At 35.5% G+C, this 27,758-nt stretch overlaps 5 protein-coding genes across 5 annotated transcripts; 3 read left to right on the forward strand and 2 right to left on the reverse strand.

The window, feature by feature from the left end:
• Nucleotides 1-273: 273 nt before the first annotated feature.
• LOC132167577 (vacuolar protein sorting-associated protein 60.1) lies at nucleotides 274-1,756 on the reverse strand (the record flags this gene model as incomplete). The annotated part of the gene is given in 2 exon segments (XM_059578588.1): nucleotides 274-425; nucleotides 1,576-1,756. Coding segments are annotated over 2 exon segments (221 nt in total), but the record flags the coding sequence as incomplete, so codon positions are not given.
• Nucleotides 1,757-5,299: 3,543 nt separating this feature from the next.
• LOC132174215 (putative disease resistance RPP13-like protein 1) lies at nucleotides 5,300-8,220 on the forward strand. Its single transcript, XM_059585908.1, has 6 exons — nucleotides 5,300-5,340; nucleotides 5,638-5,731; nucleotides 5,825-6,325; nucleotides 6,420-6,544; nucleotides 7,178-7,408; nucleotides 7,500-8,220. Exons 1-6 carry the CDS (start codon nucleotides 5,300-5,302, stop codon nucleotides 8,218-8,220), a joined length of 1,713 nt encoding a protein of 570 aa, XP_059441891.1.
• Nucleotides 8,221-10,058: 1,838 nt separating this feature from the next.
• On the forward strand, nucleotides 10,059-17,013 carry LOC132168045 (uricase-2 isozyme 2). The gene is made up of 8 exons (XM_059579114.1): nucleotides 10,059-10,532; nucleotides 12,014-12,106; nucleotides 13,049-13,124; nucleotides 14,598-14,707; nucleotides 15,691-15,782; nucleotides 15,971-16,144; nucleotides 16,410-16,503; nucleotides 16,721-17,013. The coding sequence occupies exons 1-8, from the start codon at nucleotides 10,329-10,331 to the stop codon at nucleotides 16,802-16,804; spliced, it is 927 nt and encodes a 308-aa protein (XP_059435097.1). The 5' UTR covers nucleotides 10,059-10,328; the 3' UTR covers nucleotides 16,805-17,013.
• A 1,584-nt stretch (nucleotides 17,014-18,597) lies between these two features.
• On the forward strand, nucleotides 18,598-20,502 carry LOC132166955 (uncharacterized). The gene has a single exon (XM_059577820.1). The coding sequence runs from the start codon at nucleotides 18,653-18,655 to the stop codon at nucleotides 20,156-20,158; it is 1,506 nt and encodes a 501-aa protein (XP_059433803.1). The 5' UTR covers nucleotides 18,598-18,652; the 3' UTR covers nucleotides 20,159-20,502.
• Nucleotides 20,503-21,365: 863 nt separating this feature from the next.
• On the reverse strand, nucleotides 21,366-27,638 carry LOC132189714 (nudix hydrolase 26, chloroplastic). The gene is made up of 6 exons (XM_059604495.1): nucleotides 27,373-27,638; nucleotides 27,202-27,252; nucleotides 24,944-25,036; nucleotides 22,627-22,721; nucleotides 21,877-21,991; nucleotides 21,366-21,777 (listed from the first exon to the last, which is right to left on the reverse strand). The coding sequence occupies exons 1-6, from the start codon at nucleotides 27,598-27,600 to the stop codon at nucleotides 21,706-21,708; spliced, it is 654 nt and encodes a 217-aa protein (XP_059460478.1). The 5' UTR covers nucleotides 27,601-27,638; the 3' UTR covers nucleotides 21,366-21,705.
• Between the last annotated feature and the right edge of the window lie 120 nt (nucleotides 27,639-27,758).

Below are 27,758 nucleotides of genomic sequence, written 5' to 3' on the forward strand. Positions count from 1 at the left end.
AGTAAAAAAAAAAAACAATAGTTTAATCCAGTTAAACAAACTCACTAAAATTCAAGCTCTTTACCCATTAAAACTTGCTTGAAAGGATTCCCCATCAAATTCGAAGCTTTTCAAGCTATGCTAAAACCTAAGATCCAAATAATGATAAAAACCTTCTCACGCTAGGATATTTCTTTCAAGAGGAACTGTTGCATATAAATACTAGCACACACAAAATTCCATCTGCAAACAAAACTGAAATATTGAGGCAATGACACAAGAAGAGGCACCTACATTCGCTTTTGCTTGAGAACCCTCATGGCTCGAGCTTTAATAGCTTCTTGAGCAGGACCAGGTCTTGTTTTTTTTAACTGTTCTTTATATCTACTGAGTTCAACATCAAGCTTTTTGATCTTCTCATCCACTGTTTCGCCTCTTTTATTGATCTGGAAAAGCATATAATTCAGCCATCAGTCCAAGTGAAAAACCCATAGAGATACAACTAAGGAAAGATTGATTATCAGATTATGGAACAATAAGGCAATCGATTTCACAACCAAAATAGGTTTTTTAAAATTATGCAGAAAAATGAATAACAACCATTATATGAATATCATACATAATATCTAAATCATAGTTCTTCTTTTTCAAAGTATGTTGACACCATCGGATCATACTCTAAGCTGACCACTACATCACCATTTTCGACTTAAAAACCATACATAGCAGGAAAAGGAAATAACTTCATCTAGCTTCAGAAGAGAACAATGACTGAAATCAAAATTAATAACTGGATACTCAACAGCTTAATAATGTTTCCCTCCAAAAAAAATTTCATTTTACTAAGACTATAGTTCACTATATGGGCTTAAAGTTGACAAGGCTTCATGAGGGCAGCACCAATTTTCTGCCACCTAAACTAATTGGGAGGTGAAGCTTCAAAAGTAAGGGAAAAAGATCAAAGCTGCAAATGAAATCACATCATTGTTTACAGTGCTAATGCCATCAAACAGTACATAACAGAGCTCCCAGCCCATGGAGTGTCCATCAGTTTTGCAGAGAAGCAAATCCCCTCCACTAGGTTTCTACATCAACAGCTCAAAGATGGATCTACACGCAAAGATGAGAGCCCCTTGATGTCATTCTTGCTACAACTCCATGACTTAGCGACCCTTTCCCTTTCATACTTTTCATTTGTATCACTGTCGTATACAACACAAATGTATTTCCATTGAACTACCAAGCTATTGCAATCAAATTATATGCAACTCAGAAACAAGTTCCCTGAACAATCCTAAACACTGATCCAGCAAGGCAGCAACTCACACACACACATCGACAACAAAATCACTTCAAAATACTACAATAGCCCCTTGTTTGGTTACCGAGAATCCCAAGGAACAGCCATTGTAACAAACATCTCAAATCTCATCATTCTCTCCAACTTAAAATCCCGAAAAACAAAAACAAAAAAAAAAACCTAACTCACAATTCCGATTTCCTTTCCCCTAATTTCTCACGCTTTCTCCAGAACCAAACGCGCACAAAAACAATAATTAAACAAACAATATATACATAGAGAGAGAGAGAGAGAACCCTGTCTGAGGCGTCGTTGATGGACGGAGGAGGCTCTTTCTCCTTCTTGACGCCGAAGATCTTCTTCATCTTCTTCTTCTTCAGAGAAATCGAAGGGTTTGTGGATTTTGATTGAGTTTTAGCGAAACCGAAACTAATAAAAGAAGGCTTTTTTTTTTTTTGGTTAACGCAAGAAATGGGAGACTTTCCGTTGTTGTTTCGAAGAAGGAAAGGATATGGACTTTTATTTGGTTTCTTTTGGCGGTGGGGATTGTGTGCGTTCGGGTTTAGATAGGTCTTGAATTTTGATTGGTTGGGATCGGTCTGACCGGCGAGAGCGTGGACTGTGACTGTGAGGTTTGGAGAAGAATTTTCATTGGACGCGTCAGGTTAAGGGTCTTCTGACTCTTCTTAGTGCATGTGGTGTAGGAAGCTCTTGGTGGGTCTACGCTACCTGGGATTACTATCTCTTTGTTACCAACAAGTCAAATGGAACACATTAAGCAACCCTATGATATATTGAGAAGTCAATAAGTCATCGATAGGATACATAGCTGTATAAAAATCTCTACAATATTGATATATTTTGCTGAAATTCTTATTTTGTGAGGTTTATTTGTAGGATGAAAACTAATTGAATCTAATAGTGATTTTAAAAATTAAAACAATGTAAAGATAATATAAAGAAGACATGGGGTGACATTTAGAATAATAGAATTACTCAAGAAGGCCTCTATGGGGTCTACCTCTTTGAGCGGGTTTTGCTCCAATAAGTAAGTCCTATAATAGCTCCCTCATATGGTCATATTTATTATTTCATGCTCAAATTGTTAGTAATCTTAACAAAAAATTACTAGAAATTTGAATCCTATAAAGTTTGCCTTATGTGTTTCACTCTCTAGTAACGCTATACCTACCGATTTTTTTTTTTTCTTTTATAATTTATTAACACATGTTGGCATGTAATTTGAGTAATATTAGTCATAAATCACATGCCGACTCGTATTAACAAGTTATCAAAGGATTGTAAACGAATCATAGGACTAACATTTTTCTTCACTCTTAGTGAGTCCTTAAGATTAACATGAACAAATTCTAGAGATTGTTTTAGTGGGGAATGTCTGAACGTTTTTGTAAAGACCTTTTAGTTTGTTTTCCTTTCCTAGTTTCATTAACACCCTTGTTCATCTCATGGTCGGTCATGATGTCTTCCTTATGTTTTGCTATAGCCTATAGTACGTGAATATTTTTTGCATATCTTTATTGATCAATTAGCATTTATATTTTGCTGAAATATTGTTTTGGTTTTTAATTTCATATTTTAGTTCATTAGGACCTACTCTCACCCCTCTCTAAGCTCGGAAAAATAGCAATTGGCACAGAAAAAGATTTTGGTAGGATTGCATCATAACAAAATTGATGTGGCGCTGAATATCTTGTTACTTGTATAACTTCATGTTTTGCATTCTTCAATAGAAAGTAGATATATCAACTTAAAACACCAAAAAATAATATAACCATTTATATCAAGTAATTTTTATTATCTTGACAAAATACTTATTAATAAAACCATTCGTTCGTTTTATAGACTCCAGTGTTGAGGGCTCGGAGGTGGGTGGTTGGTGTCGTTAGAACAAATGAAAAGGTCCAAGGAATTGATTTGAATTAAAAATTCGAAGTTTTAATTTCCATTGTATTTGATATTTTTAACTCATGTGTCAAATTTTTATTGAATGCTATAAAATGAGGTTTTATACCACATCCTAATAAGGGCTCTCATAGTCAATATACCTTTTGCTAAATTTTCTAGTATAATCTTCTTAAATTCCAAAAGCATTGGTTGTAATAGTTTTAAAACTACCAATGAGGGAGTAGTTGTACCATATTTTTATCCTATAATACTGAAGTGACAGTGTCAATTAATTTTTGAATAAATCATTGTTAAAAAAAAAATTTAAAGGTTGGTTAAGGCTACTATGTCAGCAATTTATAATAGTTGTAGGATAAAAATATAGTTTTTAACATTACTTTTAATTAAATAATTAAATTTACTATTTCATATTAGCTTAGAGCTAAGCTTGTGAGCCTCTATCGCAGTTCCTTGAGTGAGTCAGATATATATCACTTAATGTCCGTTTGGGATTATGGTTTCAATAAGTACGATTTTAAAAATTGTGTTTTTGAAATGGTTACTTTTTAAAATCGCAAATGTGTTTGGTAAAATATGTTAATTTTTTTTTTAAAAAAAAATCAAATATTTGTTATTTGAAATAATGATTTTGGTTTAAATTTGCGTTTTTTCCAAGAAGCACCCCTTAGCATGCTTATAGAAATCATATATTTTTTTCCTATTTTAAATTAAGTGTTTTTTAAATCGCAATGCCAGACGCTTTACGTTTTTCGATATCTTTTAAAAACACATATTATTATTGCAAAATCGCAATCCCAAACGTACCCTTACTAATCGAGCGAATTTATACAATATTAAGATCAAGTTCGTGTCAAATTTATACATTTTGATAGTTGTGAAAGGACATAAATTTTCTCCAACCTACTATAATAAAGTGTCAAGTGTCATCTCTCACATATTTTTTTTTAATATTCTTAATAGTCATTTATTGTCATTCATACTAATTTAGTAATCCAAACATTGGTCCTCAAGAGGTAGCTCAATCGGCTGGGACCACGCCTAATGAAGCGGAGGTCACCAGTTCGAATCTCCTTCCTCCTTTTGTGCGGATATGTCAAAAAAAAAAAAGAAGTAATCCAAACATTAATTTTTGAGAAATCCAAACATGGTAGATGACACTTGTTCCTACAAATCAATTCGGAGAAAATTTGTATATGTTGTGAAATCATTATTTATATCAAATATAATAGTTACAAGCAAGTTGCTCTTAGTTTGTAGCATGGTTGGCAATTACTTCATAGATGACCTTTATTATGAGGGTAAGATAATGGAAGTTATTGTGGAGTATATTTAGATAAGAAAATAACAGTAGTTTTGTTCCATCAATTTAAGGAAAAATCAATGGAAAACTGTTGTAAATGCTCTTAAGCTTCCCTAAAAGAAAATAAAAAAAAATCATATGCAGTAGTTTCTCTAAACATTGGGTATGTTATAGTACTACTTAATGCATCGGGTAGCATTTTAGCTTTTCTATTCATTATCTTAACACAAAATATTTTTCTTTCCTCCCTCGTCTTTTTGCCATCCAATATTGGGGACTGTATTGAATTTTTTTTTTTTGAAAAAAATGTAAAAGTAGGTAGGAAACTCGTATTTTGTAAATAAATAACATTTTACTGGTAAAAGAAAAGATAAGAAAAGTTTTTGTGAAGTATATTTGAATAAAAAATTTAAAAAAATAGTCTTTTTGTTTCCCAAAGGAATATATTACATATGATTTTTTAAGAATTTTTTCTACATTTGAATAATAAATAAATAAAATTTAAGAAAATTACTACTAGTGTTCGTGTCTCCGATGAAATTTCTCTTAATTTATAAATAATCTTGGGTATGAGAGTCATGAGTACCTTATGAATCCGTCAAACTTGATCAAAATTTTGAAATACAGCATTGTCAAAGCTGAATGGGAATGCAAGCTATTTTACTGTAGAATGAGAATGGCAAACTCGCGCGGCAGCTGTAATGTGCATGGGGATCCACTATCAACCTTAATCAACAGCCTCGTGTTCCACGAAAGAACCACATCTTAGATGAGTTCGCCACGGAAGCTTTGCTATGCGAATTGAGAGAAGAAAAATCAGGCCAGTACATGTAAGGTACGCAATCTCATTCCTGCTTGTTGTACTGGTTTGACTCCAAATGCTGCTAAAATCAACATTAAGGTGTGGGGTCAAAGATCACTGTATTTGGTAAAGGACTTGAAAAAGAAAGTGATCTGGAATTGTAGCAAATTTGATTAATGTGAGAGAAACTGATTTGACGTGAGAGATCGACGATCTCTTGATACAAGAAGCTGATTTGAGATTGAAAGAAACTGCTGATGGGAGGTCTTACAAGAAAATAGGGACACTTTCTCCAACTTCTGTAGTCACTGAACCTCATGTTTATGGCAGAGACATAGATAAAGAGGTTGTGCTTGAACTGTTGCTGAGTGAAAAATGTAGCCTGGGCGCTGGAGTCTCCGTGATTCCTATACTTGGTATGGGGGTATGGGAAAGACAACTTTTGCTCAACTTTTATTCAATGATGAAAAAGTGCAATGCTTTTTTGCTCTAAAAGCATGGGCTTGTGTTTCTGAAGATTTTGATGTTAATAGTGACAAAAACAATTTTGAAATTGGTGACCGCTGAAAGTTGCGATGACAATGATCTGAATTTTTTGCAAGTCAAATTAAAGGAGAAACTGAATGGAAAGAAGTATACTGTCATTCTTGATGATCTTTGGAATGCAAACTATCATGACTGGACTATCCTACTTGCTCCTTTCCTAGTAGGTGCTTTAGGAAGTAGGATTGTCATTACAACTCGCAATCAGGAAGTTTCATCAACGACCGGTACCATTCCAGCTTACCATTTGCAAGTGTTATCAAATGATGCTTGTTTGTCTTTATTTACCCAACACGCATTGGGGGCATGCGATTTCAATGCACACACAAACCTTCAAGACATTGGTGAGGAAGTTGTTAAAAGGTGTAAAGGCTTGCCTTTGGCAGCAAAAACCCTTGGAGGCCTCCTACGCACTAAACGAGATCGTAATGAGTGGGAAGATATATTAAAGAGCAAGATATGTGATATACCAAAGGTAAAAAGTGGAATTCTTTCGGCTCTTATGTTGAGCTACAATCATCTCCCTTCACATAAAGAGGTGCTTTGCGTATTGTTTAATACTTTCTAAGGACTATGAATTTGAGAAGGAGCAGCTTGTTCTATTATGGATAGCTGAAGGCCTAGTTCAAGCAGTAGAAGGGGATAAGCAAATGGAAGATTTGGGTAGCGAGTATTTTCAAGAGTTATTGTCAAGGTCCTTTTTCCAACAATCAAGCAGGGATGGATCACGATTTCTGATGCATATATGACCTCATCAACGACTTGGCGCAATGGGTTGCAGGCGATATATGCTTTAGAATGGAGGATTGAATTAGGGGTAGTAATGAAAGGAGACTTCCTAAAAAGGCTCGGCACTCTTCTTACTTGGGTGGCAAAAACGATAGTGCTAGAAAGTTCAAGGCTTTTTTTGAACTCACATGTCTACATACATTCCTACCTCTTATGCTTCCAAGTCCCAGGCAATGTTATTTGACTCATAATGTTCCTCTTCAATTGTTGCTAAAATTACAAAGTTTAAGGTGTTCTCTATGAATGGATATTGCACACATGAGCTACCAAATTCTATTGGTGGTTTGAAACATCTACTATATATACCTTGACTTTTCTCACATTTTTATTAAAGGGTTGCCTGAATCAACAACAACTCTCTGTAACTTACAAACATTGATATTGAAGGAATGCCATTATTTATTAAAATTGCATTCAAAGTTGGGGAACCTTGTCAACTTGCGCCACCTCAACATTCTGAATGCAAATAACTTGGAAGGAATGCCTCCACAAATAGATAAATTAACTTGTCTCTAGACATTGTCTAATCTTATTGTAGGAAAAGGCAATGCTTTGAACTAAAAGAGTTAGGTTCTTTGTTACATCTCCGAGGGACACTCGTCATCTCACAATTGGAGAATGCCCTTGAAACCAGGGATGAAAGGGACGCTAAGTTAATTAAAAATCCCAATCTTACTGCAATATTGTTCTTGGAATGGAGTGGCAACTTGGACGAGTTACAAGATAGAACATGTGAATTAGGCATACTTGACATGCTACATCCAAACAAGTATTTAAAAGAGCTCACTATTAGGTGTTATGGTGGTACAAAATTTGACTTTGTTAAAAGGTCATTTATTTCCTCATATGGTGCTTATAAGGATTGAAAATTGTAAAAAGTGCACGTCATTGCCACCAGTTGGGCAACTACCATTACTCAAACAGCTTTTCATCGAAGGCATGGTTAGTGTGAAGAATGTTGGTCATGAGTTTTATGGGGGTAGTTGCTCACAATCTTTTGAATCCTTGGAAACTCTGAGTTTCAAGGATATGACGGAATGGGAGAACTGGAGCCCTATTGGAGAGTTCCCACACCTGTGTGAGCTTTCTATTAAAAATTGTCCCAAACTGTTGGGGAACCTACCTAACCATCTTCCTTTACTAAAAAAATTTTTGGTAGATGAATGCGAGCAGTTGATGGTCTCAATTTCAAGCTTTCTTGAGCTCTGTGAACTACAAATTGAGGGAACGAAAGGGGTGGTGTGCAGAAGTAAGGTAGATTTCAGCTCACTAAAGTCTAAGTTTCTTTCAACAATTTCAGAATTCACATGTCCAATAAAAGGGCTTATTCTCGAAGGACTAACACATGTAGAAGATCTAGCTATTGAAAATTGTGAGGAGCTGATGCCTTTGTGGTCAAATGATATGGGATTACTACAACCCCTTCCCTGTCTTCAGGTTCTAAAGTTTTATAATTGTCCGAAACTAGTTTCTCTAGTGGCAGAAGAAGTAAAAGAGCAGCCGCAACCAGGTTTGCCTTCCACACTCAAAGAAATTTATATCTCTTATTGCAATGGCATGGAATCTTTACCCAAGCAATGATGTACAGCACGCCATGTGTTGTGCACATTGAGATTTGTAAATGTGATTTGCTGACACACTTTGCAAGAGGCCAGTTACCTCTAACTCTAAAACGGCTAGAGATACGTTATTGCAAGAATATGTTGATTTTGCTAGACGAGGATGACATCAATGGTTACAGTAGTAATTCATCTCTTCTTGAGTACTTGGAGATTAAATGGTGTCCATCCCTCATATTTTTAACATCAAGCGGAGAATTACCTGCAACACTTAAACACCTCAGCATTTGTTATAGCTGTACATGGATGACATGATTAACTTTCTTTTAACATCTGAAATATTGTTTTGGTTTTTAAATTCATATTTTAGTTCATTAGACCTACTCACCCCACTCTATATAATCTTCTTATATTCCTAAACCATTGGTTGTAATAGTTTTAGAACTACCAACAAGGGAGTGGATGTATCACCCTCAACAACCAAAGGAAAAATGTTAGAAGTAGTAATTAAAGATTGATGCTTATTTTGATCTCACAATACTGAAGTGAATGTATCAATCAACTCTTAATCATTGTTAAAAAAAAATAAAAAAATCGAAGGTTAGCTGAAACTATTATGTAATGATTCATAAAAAAAGTACTAGCAACATCTACGCTTTCACCCAAAAGGAGGGGTGATTGCACAAATGTGGTTAGCATTTTTTTTTTTCTGGGTCGTTACATGCCACGTCAACAATGTATGATAGTTATAAAATAAAAATATAATTTATACTATTACTTTTAGGGATAAATGTAAAATTGGTCATTGTGATTGACCTATATTACAAATTACTAAATTATGGTATAAAAAATAATTTATAGGTCTTGTAATTGGCCTAAATTACAAATCTCTTCATGTGGTATAAAACATAATTTATAGGTTCTTATGGTAGATCAAAATAACAGTTTACTTCTAGAAATCAATTTTTGTTAAGTAACTTAAGAAAATCTATTACTTTGCCACATTATACGGCCAATAAAAACGTAACACGTGTTATTAGTAATTTCTTTATTTAAAAAATGACAACTAGGATTTTTCAAATCATTTTAGGACACTGGCTAAGATTACACATTAGCCCTCAGTCAACATCATACCACTACAGTAAATTAATCTAATCTCTTCTATCCCTAAAATGATATGAAAAAATCTTAGTTGTCATTTTTAAAAGTCAGAAAAATTGATAATATCATGTTTTGCGTTTTTATTGGGTATGACGTGACAATATAACATATTTATTTAACGAAAATTGATTTCAAGAGTAAACTGTTATTTTGGCATACCCTAAAGACCTATAAATTATTTGTTATACTACATGAAGTTATTTATAATTTATGCCAACTTCATGAATCTATAAATTATTTTTTATTAAACACAAAGGAGGGACAATTAAGCAGATTGTGGGTTTTGGTCTCCCAGTATTTTGTTGTTTTACGTAGTGGAGAACTTTGTTTCTGGAGTGAGTCACTCCTTTTTGACATATCTGTTTCTGGGATTTGCAGTACTTCCACCCTCTCGACACCCTTACAGGGGTTATTTTCGCCCGACAGAGGTTTGGATGGGGTAAAACCTATCTTCTTCTGTTATGCAGCCTAAACCGTTTTATGCGGCCCAATTCTTGGCTTTTGTCCAAGGAATAGAGGACCAGGAAATTATTGATATTATGCAGTCAATAACATACTCATTTCCTGATTTGGTGTTTGGTTTTTTCATTCTCATTAGCTCTGCTTATTTCGATCTGGGTTTGTTGTTGTTCCTCAACCCTGAAACTTTTGTGTTGATGTAACCGTTCTGTTTTTATTGGATTGTTGTATTTACACAAAAACAAAAAAAAAAAAAAAAGCGGATTTTTTCTGTAATAAGCAAATTTATTCATCGAGTCCGGGTCAAATTTTACTATTGAAGGAGTAGTTGGACGGGACTGATTTTTCTATCGCTATCGAGATAAGTACAAGAAAAAATACGAAAGGCTGGGACCCCCTATCTGCTGACAACAAATTCCTAGTCAGACACCAGCACAATAGCCGCTGCAAAGTGCGACCTGAAGAGATTCCGACGAACCCAAATTCACAGAAAATCCAAAGCAATCAAGCATGGCGGTCAACGCGGAGGGATTCAGCTTCGAGCAGAGGCACGGGAAAGAGCGCGTGAGGGTGGGGAGGGTCTGGAAGAACAGAGCTGGCCGTCATTTCTTTGTGGAGTGGAACGTCAGCATCAACCTCCTCTCCGATTGCGCCGCCGCCTACCTACGCGACGACAACTCTGACATCGTCGCCACTGACACCATGAAGAACACCGTATGTAATTCAATTGTGCTCTGAAGTTTATAAACCAAAGAAAAAGATGAGGAATATTTTAGAATCTGAAATTATTGTTATTTTTATGTGATAATTAGATGTCGAAGTGACAAGATTTCGATGGAATAGTATGATATACAGTAAATGGAAGGAAAAATAAGAATATTTTGAAATATGAACTTAGCGTATGGCATGTGATGAATAAATGCTGAGATCACAGATTCTGAACCATCCAATTTGGTTGCCGGATTGGCTGAGAAAAAAAAGAGGAAAATTGGATTCTAATTTTGTTTTCTTCGTTCCCCTTGTTATTAGAAAGAGGAATTGGAAAACCTTTTGGCTCAAATAATATGGCTCAGATTACGAACCATATTATTTTTTTCTTTTTCTGGTGCGAAATGAATATAATCCAATGGTCAATGTTAAATTTGTTTTTCTCTGCCTTTTAGTAGTTGATTGCAATTCATTAGAAAATTATATGACGGGAAAATATTGGAATAAGAACTAATTTCTTCTTTTTTGGTTAAAAATGTCTTCTTTTCCCCCCCCTGAAATTATGCATTCTGGCTACTGCTTCTTTGTAAGAGCTTCGTTCTGATCAGAGATATACAGAGTCTGCTTGGCTTCTCTGAATATTGATTACTAGTCAAGAGACTGGGATTAACACTGATTCAGTTGGTTTAAAACACTGATATCAACAGGATTGTTGTGTTCTATGACATGTTTTTAGGGGATCAGCGTGTATGTAATTTTTTCGTTACTCAAAATCTGAGTAGGAGTATATTGGCTGTTTAAGAAATGTGTGTAATCTTCTGTAAATCATATGGGTCTCTGGAGCATATCGAAGAACTTTAGGTAATGATGATTGATACACATGTAGGTATAAGGTTGGTTGGATCTTGAAGTATATATATAGATGGGCTACGAAGCAGTCAGCATGCCTACAGCTCCAAGCCAAACACTTAATTCAAGTCCATGGAGGAATGTGCTTCTTAAATGTAAAGTGGGTACTTAGTGACTAGGTTTTAAAGTTTGATAGCACAGGATATTGTTCCTTGAGAATGGAAAAAAAAAAAAATCATTGGAAGTAAAAGATATTACCATGTTCTGTGGTATTTGTGGCGTAGAGAAAAAGCTGTAGAGTGTGACTCTATTCTAAAATTTTGGGAAATATACAAGCATGTTGAAGGGTGGAGTATGTAAATGATTATGTAAAAGCCAAAAAGAAAAATTAGAAACACTATAGTGGTACGAGTAATGTAAAATCAGCTAGCAGCTGACAGGTTTGTGTATGAGTTAAGCTTCAAGTTATTAGTTTAGAAATCTGAATACATAAAGCATGACATACCTTTGCAAGTAAATGAATGTTTTTGTTGATTTCATATTGTCATTAGCTATCTCACGAGTGTCATCTGTTATAATTTCCAGCAATTAAGCTGCCATTCACCTTCATGTTGATGTTAAACTGAGTTGCAATACAGGTATATGTGAAAGCAAAGGAATGCTCAGAACATATCTCAATGGAGGACTTTGCAATTGTACTTGCTAAGCACTTCACATCATTTTACCACCAGGTAAATACTACATAAATATAGATGTTTTTCAACATTCAATATCATAAATTTTATTATTGAGGAGATTCAATCATATTTCTATTTTGGTCTCTTTAGCTTTTTATAAGTTGAAAAGTAGGAAGCACAGGCCGAAGCCTAGGGCTGAGTAGCCTGGCCCAAACCCGGTCCATCGCCGGCTCTCAACCTGATGGGGGCGGTGTAGACTGAAATCCATCTTTTGATGGATCTGCTACGTAGTGAAAAATAGTGCAGTCGTAAGTCATCCTTATTGATGCTTTAGGTGGATTGGAGGTCTGACTTTTGAATGCTAGACATGTCCTTTAGGAAATTGCTAGTGCTATCTCCTGGAATGTTGCCAGAAGGAAGAAAGGGAAGGTATAAGCAAAACTTGAATCATTTTGACTTTTCTCATAAGCTGAATTTGAGAAAATGAAACATGTGATGACAAAGTGTGGATGGGGGATACGCATTTAATAGCATTTTACATTGGCATATATAGATTCTAATTAGGTCATCAAATTACATGAAATAAAAAATGTCTTGCTTTCCTCTGTGATTGAGATGCTTAATAGATCAATCTACTCAACCCAGCCCCCACCCCCACCACACACACGCACACAAAAAGAAGAAGAGAAGTTTTAATGGATCAAATATTACCTGGATGTAGATTTGTTAATTTCTTCAATATTCAGTCCACTTTCTTTTTGTATTGAGCTCAAAAGATATCCATAGTTCGTTTATCAGTAATTCCCTTTAATATATACTTTATTTATTTATTTTTTTTATTTTTTATTTTTTTATTTTTTATTTTTTATTTTTTTTAATTTTATAAAGAATGTGTTTTACTCTTCTCATGGCATCTTTTTAGTCTTTTGTGTATTATATGATTAGAAATGTTCCATTAGTTGGGGATAATCTAATATATGTTCTTTGTTTCTGTAGGTTACTACTGCTATAGTAAAGATAGTGGAAAAGCCTTGGGAGCGTGTATATATAGATGGTCAACTGCATGAACATGGTTAGTTTTTTCAATCTGATGAAGGAGAGAATAGGCTCATATATCATATATACTTTATTCTGTGACCAAAGAAAAGATGTCTACTGAATTCTTTTGTTTACAACCTTTTTTTTTGAAGTTTACTGAATTCTTTTTTGTGGTGAATACCCTTTGATCGTTCATGGCATGTGATGTGCTTATTTTTGTTTGTTTTAAACTCTGCTTAATTTCTAAAACATGTTGGGAGTAATTTGATGTGCGATTGGCACTGCCACTAACACTTTTATGGTATTAGTTGTAAAGAAAAAATAATTTACATAAAAATTATTTATGAGAGAATAAGAATACTTACGCATACCATAGTATTAGTATTCACTCAATTGGTAATTACACTAGCAAAACAACTCAAAATTTGTGCAGTAACAATCCATGAACCTTTACTCTACCCCTTGTGAGCCATTGTTCTAGAAGATTGACAATAAGCCCTCCCTTCTTTTTTTTAAGTTTGATTTTTAGAATAAAGAGGGGTTTCTAGGAATTGCGACCGTCATCCGAAGTGCTGAACCATTCAAGAAAAGTGGCATTGCTGATTAATGCGTGTCTTAAGCTTGCTAATTTGTGCCAACAATTTTTCTTGGCCATATTATTGTGTTAGACACCTGACAATCATCTGGGAGCACTTCTTTGTGGAAGGTTTATTTGGTTTTTCCTTGCTAGTTATCTTAGTCAGAACTAAGAAAATCCCATGTCTCATCCCTATGGTTATCTTTCTAGTGGAGCTGTAAAAGCTTTCAAAATCTACAGATGTGGGCCCTTCCTTGACAAAACTCTTGTTGTTGGGTCTTCGTAGGATTCCCTTGGTAGTCTTCACATGCACTCTTATGAGATTCTGAGGCTTGGAATTCAGAAGGCATAACAGTTGTTATCCTGCCAGTCTTAATATGGTTGAAATCCCACTAGGTCCCAAAATTAAAGCACAAAGTAACTATATGCCTTCCATTAAATTGGGACTATGATGCAGGACCAAAGTTGTGGTGGGCTTTCATACTAGATCTGATGTAGGTCATTTCCTATCTCTCTCTCAAAAGTTTTTTAATTAATTTTATTTTTAATTCCACTACGTTACCTCCAACAGAAATTTAAAAAGCAATCTATAAAAGATAGCCAAATACAATAAATAAAAGGTAATGCGAAATCATTTTGCTGAAATTCATTTCTACTTTTTATTTAGAAGACTGTAAATAAAATATTATAATGAAATAATTTAACAATAAATTATTTTGAAAGAAAAGGGCAATAGATGTATTATTTGTACATTCCTCCCCTTCCCCCCAAACCTTAATCCAGGTTCTGCAGCTGAGAAATGGACAAGAACTTAGTGTTACATTTATAATCACATTTTCATTGGGCTTGCACAGCTAATAAATGACGTGGTTTTTTTTTCTTTTTTGACTTTTATTATCTTTAATTCTGTCACTGTCTTCCCTATTGAAGGTTTTAAACTTGGATCTGAGAAGCATACTACAGAAGCAATAGTGAAGAAGTCTGGTGCATTACAGTTGACTTCTGGTATTGAAGGGCTGGCTTTGCTGAAGACAACTAAGGTGAACTCATTTCTCTTTCATGTTTCAGATAGCAGAATCAGCTCTTTGATGTACTTCAAAATCTCTTTTGCTTGATGAGGCTATGCTTGTCAAATTTTTTGCTTCTATCTGCACGACGATACTAAAACAAATCTGGTCTATATTTTTTGTTTATTGCCAGTGTTACTTATATGCATTTTATATTTTATTTGAGATTTACAAACATAGATTAGCATCTTTGCGGTACTAAAATTTATTCATACTGGTAAACGTTGTGTACATGTAGCGAAAGGATTGTATTATCTACCAATAGCCAATAGTCAAATTTAAAGGTGAGTTTGTCCAAAAAAACAGAAAAAGAATAAACAAAATTGTGATAAAGAGGAGAAAAAAGTAGAATTATAGAACATTAAATTGTGACAAGCATATCCAAATTTGCTTAGTAGTCCATCTGGATGGTAAAACTGTAATGGATCTTGAATCCGAGAGCCACTGAGAGAGTTCTTTAATTTGACTTGGAGGGTTTTCTGGACAAGTTGCCACATATTCTGGAACTTGGTGCGATGATATTGACTGCCAAGACAATGAGATCTATGACCGTGAATAGAGGATGTACCCTTGCTTTTGAACAGCATTTGTTTTTGAACATTATCGGATGGTGAGTTTACAAGCTCTGCACTCAGGGTTCTTAAAGGTAAGTGAGGTACTACAGCCTTCTACCAATATACAAAGACACAAAGTACGCAAAATGAATCTTTAATATTTCACTCCAACCTGAACTCTCTCAGGTACTTGTCCTCACATGATCTAAACCTACACGGGGATTAGTACCTTGAACCAAGCTAGGGTTTGGCATGTAATCAGTTCTTCTCTCCTGAATGCTTCATGTACTTGTTTCGTGTCTCCATGGTGTCTGTGAACAGCAATCTAATTGCAGAGTGTAATCATGGCATATTACGGTTTCTCTGATGATTGCTTACTATGGATTTTATTATTACAAGCAGTCAGGTTTTGAGGGGTTTATAAGGGACCAATACACAGCTCTTCCTGAAACACGAGAGAGGGTGCTGGCAACAGAGATCACGGCAGCATGGAGGTATGATGTTTCAATTTAATCCAACTTAATGCAAGGTGTATCAATTGAAAATTAAAATATACATATGTTTTTGGCTTCCCCTCATGGCCCTTCTATATCAAGTTTCCAAAGGTTATGTTTTCCCATTTTGATTCTCTTGGAGTTTTGGTCAATGAAGAATCATGTTTCTCGAATAAATGTGGATGCAGGTATTCATATGAATCTCTATCTAGCGTCCCTCAGAAGCCACATTACTTTACAGAGAGGTACCTAGATGTGAAAAAGGTTCTGGTTGACACTTTCTATGGTCCTCCAAAAGAGGGAGTATACAGCCCATCTGTTCAGAATACTCTTTATCTCATGGCAAAAAGTGTACTCAACAGGTCTCTCTCTCTTTGTGGCGATCACACACAAATCCATGTCCACCCACATGCATGCCAACACCTGTTTCCACATCCATGCTCATATACTTGCATCCCACACACGCACACAGCAGAAATACATACACATGCACGATGCGTATGCTGACACTAGTATCCAGGCACAGGTGCATGCATGCACCAACATACTTGCACTTATCCACATATTGGTTTTTCTATGGTGCAATGTTTTTAGATTGATTCTTGATTTTTTTTTTCATGCTTCCAGGTTTCTTGACATATCATCGATCCAATTAAAGATGCCAAATATCCATTTCCTACCCGTTAATCTAAAAAACAAGGATAATCAAACTATTGTTAAGGTATGACTTTCTTTACCAGTGATGTCTGCAGAAGTTGTGGGAAAATACCAATGTACGTAGACAATATTTGACATAGATTATATAGCAATCATATGTTGCAATTTGGATTTGATCTGTTCTTTGTGTTTGTGAGAGAGAGAGAGAGAGAGAGAGAGAGAGAGAGAGCTGAGGTTAATGCATTAGCTGTAAAATGAAACTGACCCATAATGTTATGCAGTTTGCTGATGATGTATTTTTACCAACGGACGAACCACATGGATCAATTCAAGCTAGCTTGAGCCGCTCCTGGTCAAAGATGTAGAAGTTGCTGGTTCTTTTAGCTGTTGCACTCTCAAAATAATGAATGGAAATTTCAAGGTTTTTCTAATGTTGGAGAGATGAAATGTATGTATGATAAAATAATAACAATAATAATAATTGTACTCTTGAACTAAGGTAAATAATAATTGTACTCTTGAACTAAGGTAAATAAATGTAGGCTCAGAAGTTTTGAGTCGAAGAAGCAGTGAAGTTCCAGTTGCATATCGCTTGGCTTTGTTTGTTAATGCATTTTAGGGGGTGCTTTTTTGTGTTTGGTTTGATAAAAAAAAATACATATAATGTGACGTAAATGTAAAAAATTGTTTCTTTTTAATAGTTTTTTGTGTTTAGGTTGTTCATTAGTAGTTTTGTTTTGAAAAGAGAAAAAGCAAAAGTTTTAACCAATGGACCGGGGGGGGTTTAAATGATAGGTCAGGGAGACTAATTATGGTTATTTTATTTGGGCGTGACTATAGTAGCATTTACCCGTTGGGAGCCGCATATGAGAGGTTTAGTCGGAAGGAAAGTAGGCACTCCTTAAAGTCTAACTAGATATAGTCTGATTCAGTTTCACTAGAGCATCAATGAGAATCCAAAGCGGTTAATATTAATCAGGCATATGTGGAGATTATCTATTGTAAAGATTCAAACACACACTTTAGTACATGCCTAGATCACTTGGGAGTTTCCTTGGGTCATTGATTCATCACCCTTAATGGTGAACTAAGCGAGGTTGCTTGTAATAAATCTTCCTTGCTTTTCCAAGAAAAAAAAAGCCGGTCAACTTTTCATTGTTTCCAAAAAGAGGAAATCCAGTGGGACATAAATTTGTTACAAATTAGTTTGTACCTTATTCATACAAACTAGTGTATCCTTTGCATAGATCAAAATCCTCTAAAATTCGTAGTGTATCTTGACTTCTTTTAACGAAGTGAATTGATTAAATTAGCGATCCTCTAAATTTTGTGGAGTACCCTAACTCGGTTTAACTAAGCTAATTGATTGAACTATGTGAAGTGCTACACATATTCTCAAGTATTCATTTTCATTTATTATTTTATTTAACAATAATTTTCATTGCCACATAAAAAAGTGAACACTTCAAAAAATTAAGTAAACACTTGAGATTATGTGCTCATAAACTATTGTCATAATCTATTGAGAGGACTGAGAGAGGGTAGGATGTGGCTGTTACCCAATCACCCTCCAACGTGGTGGTTTTTCTCCTTTTTTTTTTTTTTTTTTTTTTTTTTTTTTTTCAAAAAGAAAAATTTGTATAAATTAACCACTTGTTATTGATATTGCTAAACTGGTAAACTGAAAAACAAAAAATGCTGGCTATATTATTATACTAGTAACCGAGATGGACCGCGAGAATTTAGGAATAACAATTTGTGTTCGTGTGTTGAATTGGGTAATATCGAGATATATGTATAACTTATAAGATTATATAAGTCACCCATAATTTGATCAATTTAATTAAACATGTTAGACTCGTCAACTCTAACATGATAATTTTATATCGGTTTTGCGCGTTGTGTCAAAAATGCTAACCTTAAATGTCAGTTGTCAGGTTCGGGTCGTGTCGAGACATAAATATAAGATTATATAAGTTAATCATAACCCAACTTATTTAATTAAATGAATTCGACTTCTCAATCATAATTCGCTAATTTTGTATAAAATTCACAAATAGTATCAAAAAATTGTGTAACCCTATCAAAAACTTTTGAAAGAGTGATACAGAAATTTCTATTACCTCATGAAATGCTCAACAGAAAAGGCAAAGAAGTCCCTGCCGTATGTGTTTCTTGCTTACAGAGGAAGTCACTTCTCTGAATCCCAAGCCATGGAATCTGATGAAAGCCAACGACCCACTAATCAACCACAACAAAATCAAGCTCTCCCCCTGACATTAACAAAGAAACCACTTCTTCTCTACTCATCTATTCTAGTTCTGTTTCTCGCAATCTCCTTCGGTTTCACCAAAACAAACTATTACAAAGCCCAACGCCTAAAATACTCTTTCTCATCACACCCCATTTTTCTTCAGACCCTTTTAGGCTATCTTCATCCAAACCCAAAACCCAGGCAAACCCATACACCAAATCCCATTTCCCATTCCCCAAGCTGTGTGCTATGGATGGCTCCTTTTCTTTCAGGTGGTGGGTATAGCTCAGAAAGTTGGTCATATATCTTAGCCCTCCATGAACACATGAAAACCCCACTATTCAAGCTGGCTATTGAGCATCATGGTGATCAAGAATCCCTTGAATTCTGGGAGGGCTTGCCACAACATGTCAAAAACTTGGCCTTTGAGCTTTACCGAACAAAGTGTAGAATGAATGAGACCATTGTGGTTTGTCACAGTGAACCTGGTGCTTGGAACCCTCCCTTGTTTGAAACCCTCCCTTGCCCACCAGGTGCTTACCGAAATTTCAAGTCGGTGATCGGCCGGACCATGTTCGAGACCGATAGGGTGAATGTCGACCACGTGAAGCGCTGTAATCAAATGGATTATGTTTGGGTTCCCACTGAATTTCATGTATCTACATTTATAGAAAGTGGGGTTGATCCTTCTAAGGTGGTGAAAATCATTCAGCCTGTTGATGTGAAGTTCTTTGATGCCCTCAAGTATAAGCCATTAGACCTTTCCTCTATAGGGAAATTGGTCTTAGGTTCAAGTTCAACAACCCAGAATTTGAATTCAAAAAAGGAGTTTATATTTTTGAGTATCTTCAAGTGGGAGTACAGAAAAGGTTGGGATGTATTGTTGAAATCATACTTCAAGGAGTTCTCTGGGGTTGATGGGGTTGCTTTGTATTTACTATCCAATCCATACCATTCTGATAGAGATTTTGGGAACAAGATAGTGGAGTTTGTGGAGAACTCTGACATAGAAAAACCAGTGGATGGTTGGGCTCCAGTTTATGTGATTGATACACACATTGCTCAAATTGATTTGCCGCGACTATACAAGGCGGCGAACGCGTTCGTTCTTCCATCAAGAGGGGAAGGATGGGGGAGACCTCTTGTGGAAGCCATGGCAATGTCATTGCCAGTGATTGCCACAAACTGGTCCGGGCCAACGGAGTATTTGACAGAAGAGAATAGCTATCCATTGCCAGCGGATCGGATGAGTGAGGTTACAGAAGGGCCTTTCAGAGGGCATCTTTGGGCGGAACCTTCTGTCGATAAGCTTCGAGTTCTTTTGAGGCATGTGATGAATAATGTTGAGGAAGCCAAGGTCAAAGGCAGGCAAGCGAGGGAGGACATGATAAGAAGGTTCTCTCCTGAGATTGTAGCGGAGATAGTTACTGATCATATAAGAAAGATGCTTCAGAAGATGAGTTAAAAGGGCTGCAGTTCATTAAGTTAGAGATGATGTGCTTATTATTGCTTTCTTCGTTGAAGTTGGCTTCTTGTCAGTTGAGAGACTAGTGAAGGAGTTGGGTGAGTAAAGATACCAAAAGCAATTCAAAAGTGCATTGTTCATATTTTTAGTGCAGCATTTTCTGAACTGATTTGTCATGAACGTTATTGGCCTCCGTGGAAGTTTCTCATGGAATGATTTTGATCAGCGGTGTTTCAAATACATTTGCCAAAAATAATGCTCTCTGTGGGCTTATTCTGTTTCCTATGAATTTTCTAAGTTTTAAGAAGAAATGGAAACTCATGAGCACTTTTTTTTTCTTCTTCTCCTTCCAATCATCCACATATTATTTAATATAGCTTAGCTTTGGACCATGAGGAGTAGAGTCTTCAATTGAAGGATCTCACCTTCTTCAAAGTTTGAGAGGTTCCATAACAATCTTGCCATATGAGTTCGTTTGGGTTTACAACTTCAAAACGTGCAATTTAAAAGTAACGATTTTGAAACGTGCGATCTAAAAACACAACTTTTAAAAATGTAGCTAAGCATTTAGTAAAATCACATTATAGTCTTTAAAATCATGCGTTTTTTAAAATGCATACCTCTTGCGATTTCAAAATGCAGATTTGTCTACTTTTTTCAATCACACTCTCAAAAGATATATTTTCCGCGATTTGATTTAAAATTGCACTTTTTGACTTCGAAATCACAAGGCCAAAACACATTATATCTAAAAAGCAATCAATATTTGATTAAATATGCACCCTTTGTTCTTTGTGCTTATAGGGACTCTGCAGTGAGATGTGGTTTGTCATTTCTGAATCTAGAGCAAATTAATTTATAATATTGAATTTGAAAAGGCAGTCACTCAAGTGGTAATTCATTAATTGCTAAGCTTCTAGTCTGAGATGCATCAGGATTTTAGTGACTATTGCCACTCTTATGACAATTTTATATGAAATGCACAGAACCTATATTCAGTTGCAGTTAATCCCATCTTGATGGAACTTTACCATAACTTATATTGAAGATAAATCAATGGGCGGAAGGAAGAAAAAAATGCAATCAATTAAGGGGGGAAAATGTAAAATTGATTTGCCCCAGGTTTGACAAGTGATCTGGCAAGTTCTTGAGTGTGTATTGACCTGGGCTAAAAAAACACAAAAAATCAGAATTGACCATGAAATCATAGAACTTCTGGATTACTTGCATTCAAAATGATACATTTAAACTTATCACAAAAGCCTAAGTTGTTTGACAATAGAATATTTAATCAAAACTTGTCAAGGATGAAGAGAAATAATATTCTTACAAACAGGACATTACCACAAATAAGTCTAGTGAGTTCATAAGAACATCTATAGTCATTACATGAAAATTTGCATCTAGGATTGAAGAAAAAGGTTGAACTTTCCATTCTTACAACTATTTGAACATGCAAGCTGATATCCGGTGCGCATAATTCAGATAACCATTGCTCATTGACTTAGTTTTATTTACTGAAGTAACTCATTGGTCAAAACTTGAATCTAAGATTCCTGGAAATATGGAGCAAAAGCTGCCATAACTTCCTTATAAACAGGCTTCTTAAAATCCACTGCCTGCACATAATGAAAAAAGAACCATGTAAATAAACCAACAAGACGAAAATACCAATTCCAGCTGTTTTTCAAATGTAAAGAACAATGAGGTCTACCCACATGCTCAATTACTTGTTCAGGAGACATCCATGACCATTCCCCAAATTCAGCTTTCTCTGTCCCATCACCCAGAAGATTGATTTCTTCATCCTTCCCAGTGAATTTAAGAAGAAACCTGAAAGTGTTGCAAGTTAGATGAGGTTAAACCGAACTTCCAATTCATGTCATACCCAAAAACAAAATGCTTATTTCTTGTCACCCTCCCCCTCCCCTCGAACACTATGTTTTGAAGTCTGGTCGGAGAGAAGTGGATAGGATAAGGGTAGGGAGAGGATAGGAGAGCCAGAAGAGAGGGAGTAGTCATTCCTTCCTTGGTTTGGATATTTAATAAATTATGGGGGGGAGAGGGATGTCTCCCTCTTTTTGTTTAATTGTAGGGTGGAAAGGAGACAGGACAAGATATTATGTAAATTGACCAATAGAGTAAGATAATTAACAAGAGTTTGTTTAGGCATTGTTGAAATTTTAATCAATTTGAGAGGACTCTAAACATAGGGGCTTTGAGAATCCTCTCCTGCTTCCCCTTCATCTCTCTCCATCCAAATATAAAGGAAAAACAAAACCAACCCAAGCAAGCTGAAATTTTGAGCCCTGGGTTAGGTTATGTTAGGGTGGTCATGGGTTGATGAATTAATCCTCAATTTTGTTAGTTCCTTTATCTGAACTGAAACCGACCTAATCTGGATCCAGTTGCAGCCCTACGCACTGCATGATGCATCTAACAATCTATGGCCAAATTCATATGCTCACCACTTTTGTGCTTGACCCTTCCAGTCTGATCCCCACTGATGTTTAAGCTTTTCCCTGACTTCAGGAGGGAAGTCATATGTCAACCAATAAGGAACCTGCATGAGAAATCCCAATCAGGCATGAACTTATTGCTTAAACGGAATTGTAAGAATAAAATATCATGCATGGGTTGTTCGATAGCCGCAAGGAATTGATATTAAAAAAACTACGTTGAAATACATTTCTGGTCCTTTAATTTGGTCCTTGAAATTTAAAAAGTTCAATTTCTTGCATGAACAATTTAAATGGCAACACTTCAGTACTTATGTCCATCAAATTAGAGGATTCCATGACAAGAATTACTGATGTGGCAAACAGACATGCCATGTCACTTTTTTAACAGACATGGCACGCCATGTCAATTATTAGTAAAAAATTATTAGAATTTTGTTCCTTACTTTTTACTAAAGCAAGAAAAAGTTCTCTCTCTGTGATTAACCTCTATTGGAGAAAAGCTTGTCCGCAAGAAGTATCAGCACCAGATCTTCATTGATTGAAGGTTAGTTTCTCAGGTGGATCCATCAGCTTCTCAACCAGAGGAGACTTTTTCTAGGAAGTTAATGTGTGCTGAGGCCATCTCCATGTCCACACACTAGTCTAGTCGTCTTCTCCAGCATTTATTTTTTTAAATGTAAACAACAAAGTTTTTTTCCAGGAACTCGGTCTACATGCAATCCAAAAACTTTAGCGCCACATAGTAGTTACTGAAATATAAAGTAGTCATTGGATCATGAACAAATCTCGACAAAATGGTGGTGACAGATTGGAGGGCAAGTTGACTTTTTGGGAAATGGTTAGTGGAACCACGATGGACTAAATTGCTGCAATTTAAATTATTTAAGGATGAAATTGATACTTATTAAATTCCAAGGACGGAATTCAAACATGGATCAGATTGATCAAAAGTGTATTTCAATCAAAATACTGATAGACAGGACAAAACTGACCATTCATAATTAGTCTGAGCAAAAAAATGTATGTGAGAGGTAAAGAAGAATACAGACAAAAATAAGCACCCCGATAAACCTAGATGTCACGACACTTCTACCATTTAAAACACACACACACTCTCAAAGATTGGATGATAGACTATGCAAAGCATATCTGTAATTTTTTGGCCTTGGGTACTTTATTGCTTTTATTTTTTGTCAGTTGGCTTCTAGCTTTAGTTTTGTGTGCTCAGGTGCAGGTTGGTCAGATTTATTGGTCTTTTGTTAAGGAATGCGTTCACATACTCTAAAGGAATGTATACAAAAAAGAAAAAGAAAAAAGCATAAAGACGTACTCTTAAGAAATGAAGAAATATTGGAAAACCAGCTATGTCATTGAGGTGCGATACTTTGTTCTCTTGGGTGAGATACCCTAGAACCCTAGTTAATGTTTGGTTCATCTATCCTCTTCTTCCTTTCCTTTCCTTTTCCTTCTCTTTGCATGTGCAGTTAGGTGTATTACAGCCCCAAATACAACCATAAACCTTTTAGCTATTTTTCAGATTCTTGACCTTAGCCACTAAACCAGTCCTTTAGATCCACGCTATCTTAAGAGTGTTTGGTGCAGATTAGTAAGATCCTGTATCAATCTCACAATCTCACACAGCAAATACAGACACAAAGAACTCAACTCAACTAAGCCTTAGACTGACTAATTGGGGAAACTAAATGAGTCCTCTTTTGTCATTCAACCCTATCTAGGGCAGACAAACACCCAGAGACGGAGCCAGACTTTGGTATGGGTAGAGGCCAATAGGCAAAAAAAAAAATTCCAAATTTTTTTTTTGCCCTTAATATTTTTTCCTCGTGTTGTGGGAGGGGGGGGAGGGCATGGCCTACACCGGCCACCCCCCAGTTCCGTCCCTGCAAACACCCATCGGGAAAAGATGATTGAATATACTTAGCCAAGCTGTAAAGCCAAATATTAAAGATGCTAAACAGAGTCACTTTCTTTTGCTAATAAATAGCAATTAAGGTCTACAAGTTTCAGCCAAAAGCAACTATTTCCTTTCACATGCTCGGAATGAATCAGATAGTAGCCTCCTAGACAATGAAAATTAGTTCAGGATTTGCTATAACTCCCTATTGTAACTTATCCTCCATCAAGGCTAGCCTGTGTCTAACTATAAGAGACCAGCAATCAAGACCTCCAAAGCCAAAGTGTCAATGGCTTTACTAAGAAATTTCTCTTCCCTTCTCACAATTTCCTCATGCAAAATGCATCTGAAAGTGTTAAAAGTATCCCAAAAAAATTTTAAGTCGTTGAAGAAGTTGTCCAAAATTCATACCTCTGCAAGAATTTCTGCTGAACTAACTCCTGTCTCCTCTCTTAACTCCCTGATGACCGCACTTTTAGGATCTTCACCCTCATCAATACCACCCTATCAAATCAAAATGAATAAAACACTAATCATAAATCACATATAAAATAATTAAATTTTCCATAAGAGGAACCACAAGTTTAGTAAAGACTACTTCAATTTTAAAATAATTCAAGTTCTAATTCAATAACCACAGCCATGGAACATTAACATCTTCATAGAAACTATGATGCTTTTCTCCCATCACATATTCAAACAGAAGATAGAGAAACAGAAAGAAAATTAAAGAACAGAAAAGAAGTCTTGGTTTTGGTTTTGATTTGCCAAAATTTACTTATACATAACTGGTTCACTTCAAACCAGAAGCACACATATATTGACAATTGTTAAAGTACATAGTGGCTAATGATTTGAAGTGGTTGCTTACATCACGCAACAACAATAAATGTTTCAAGAGATTACACAGTATTTGTAACAGCCCCTAATTTCCAATAGCTGCTCAGTCCTAAAATTTTAATACTGACCAAGTACCAAGTTCAAGAAACCAAACAAACAGCTACCACAGCACAATCACTAAACAAATTTCATAATGAATCTAGAAGAAAAAAAAAAAACCACAATGAGACATGAAAGAAGTTGGAATTTTCAGTTACAATATGTAAAAGAAAAGAAATAGAAACCTAGAAAGTACTAAATAATAATGCCAAAAATTCTTTTCTCATGCATAAAATTCTATATTATTAACATTTGAACAGTTGTGAGTGGAGGCTAAAGTGCAGACCAAGGACCATGCACGTGGATGAAGTTCATAATTTTCTGTCCCTAGAAAAACAAAACACAGTAAGAATAGCCCTCACACAATTGCACTCCACAAAATTGAGAAAACCGGCAATTATACCTTGAAATCAAGCACTTCCCAAAGATGAAGATATCAACTTTCTCAATTATCCCAATTAGTATAAAGATAAGACACTGTGGATGCTTTCAACTTTTTAGGCAGACTACCATAATGATTATATGCTTTCAAATGACTATTCCCAATTGTCATTCATAAGCTCTACATTTACTCCTTATATTGGCAGTTACAAATCATCACTCCAGTGCTATATGCAATACTTGTCTTCAAATTCATAAAGTTGAACTTGCATGCAACAAGCTACAATCATTTTTTTTTTTTTTTTTTTCCATTTTTTCCTTTAATAATTTACATGTTGTGAACAACATAAACTTTCAAAATATGACGACCATCATAGTCTCTGCTTCAAGCGCATGACTACAATGAAATTTCCATTTGAGGTCCAAAAATTGTTGTTGGGACCTAAAATTGGGCTTCAAAGTAAACTAAGGGACATGCTGAGTAATTTTAGTTGTACGTAGACGAGTGAGATTGCTAGTGCCTCATTGAATACTAGATTCAGTCGTGTTGGGCTAGCTTGGGTTATGCCTTGACGAGTGGTAGTAGACCTATTTGCATGTTGGAGAGGGCATTTTGGTAATATTTAGTGTGCAGCAGTGTGGAAGATGATTCTATGTTGCCTAATGTGGTGTCATTGGAGGGAAAAAAATGATAGAAGATTTGAAGATTGCGAGAGGACCTTGGTGGAGTTAAAGACTTTTTTCTTCAATACTCTTTACCATTGAACAACTAACTTTCACTACAACAATATTTCAAGCTTTCATGATTTTCTTAATCTTTTTTCTTTTCTGGTTTAGTTGTATTTCTTGTGTACCAAGGTTGTGCCTTTGCATTTTTTAATGAATTTTTGATTACTTATCAAAAAAAAGAACCGAGAAAATCCTCAAAAAGTCATTTCCCCATTTCTTTTAGTAAGATATTCACGCACGCAATGTCTTCAGCATCTCTCATTGTGGTCATTACGTATCACTCAAGTCATCAATTCCTCATTACGTATACACAAGAACATTTCAAATAGAGGCTCCATTTGTTTCAATCCCAACATATCGACCCAAAACTTTTCCAAACATTTTCTTTTTTAAAAAAGTAAAACATGCTGATTGAAAAAAAAAATAGAGGTATTCATTTGGAACAAACAATAACTTGGGAAGAACACAGGTGCACCAAATACAAAAGGGTGCCTATCCATTTCTTAGTTCATTTTAATTTCCTACACTTTCTGAGCAGCCAAACACAGCGCTTTACCTTTCAAAAGCAATCAAATTAAAATAGCTCATTCAAAAAAAAAAAAAAAAAAAAAAAAATGTACCTGCGGCATTTGCCAAGCATTGGGTATATCCAGCCTTGAAGCAGCAAAAATCTGCCCAAAAAAGAAAATCCCACCGGCCCAATACAAACATATAAACATACAAACACTGAAACACAGAAATACAAACAAAAACACATGCACACAAACGTACCCACATAAAAAAGCAGATACCTTTTTAGAAGGATTGATGAGACACACACCAACGTTTCTCCTATAACCTTCAGGAGCAGATTCCATGGACGATGATGATGAGTGCAACGCAGATGAGGAGACTATATGAGTAGGCTTATGATTCTGAAGCAGGAGTGGCAGGTGCATAAATTCAGGGGAATTTAGAGGGCAATTGGGGAAAAATGAAGTAGGAGACTTGGGAAAGATTGCGAATCGGCATAAAGCCATTTCACCTAAGCGCCCTCTCGGCTTTCTGGGAGTTCCGATTAACGGTTAAGAAAAGTGATTTAAAAATAACTATTATTTAAAATGTTATTTTGAAAAATGGAGCTAAATTATTAATAAAATTGCAATTTGATTTTTTAAATCGAAGTTTAGTCTTTATA

The sequence above is a fragment of the Corylus avellana genome, chromosome ca1 (assembly GCF_901000735.1).
Source record: "Corylus avellana chromosome ca1, CavTom2PMs-1.0".
In the NCBI taxonomy this organism is placed as follows: domain Eukaryota; kingdom Viridiplantae; phylum Streptophyta; class Magnoliopsida; order Fagales; family Betulaceae; genus Corylus; species Corylus avellana.

Coding starts and splice junctions, on each gene's coding strand:
- LOC132174215 (XM_059585908.1), top strand. CDS start 5,300: ATGCGAATTGAGAGAAGAAAAATCAGGCCAGTACATGTAAG. Junction 5,341..5,637: donor ATCAGGCCAGTACATGTAAG/GTACGCAATCTC, acceptor TGTTTATGGCAG/AGACATAGATAAAGAGGTTG. Junction 6,326..6,419: donor AGATATGTGATATACCAAAG/GTAAAAAGTGGA, acceptor ATACTTTCTAAG/GACTATGAATTTGAGAAGGA.
- LOC132168045 (XM_059579114.1), top strand. CDS start 10,329: ATGGCGGTCAACGCGGAGGGATTCAGCTTCGAGCAGAGGCACGGGAAA. Junction 10,533..12,013: donor CTGACACCATGAAGAACACC/GTATGTAATTCA, acceptor GTTGCAATACAG/GTATATGTGAAAGCAAAGGA. Junction 14,708..15,690: donor CTTTGCTGAAGACAACTAAG/GTGAACTCATTT, acceptor TATTACAAGCAG/TCAGGTTTTGAGGGGTTTAT.
- LOC132166955 (XM_059577820.1), top strand. CDS start 18,653: ATGGAATCTGATGAAAGCCAACGACCCACTAATCAACCACAACAAAAT.
- LOC132189714 (XM_059604495.1), bottom strand. CDS start 27,600: ATGGCTTTATGCCGATTCGCAATCTTTCCCAAGTCTCCTACTTCATTT. Junction 22,722..24,943: donor CAGCAGAAATTCTTGCAGAG/GTATGAATTTTG, acceptor TTTCTCATGCAG/GTTCCTTATTGGTTGACATA. Junction 21,992..22,626: donor AAGGGTCAAGCACAAAAGTG/GTGAGCATATGA, acceptor CAACACTTTCAG/GTTTCTTCTTAAATTCACTG.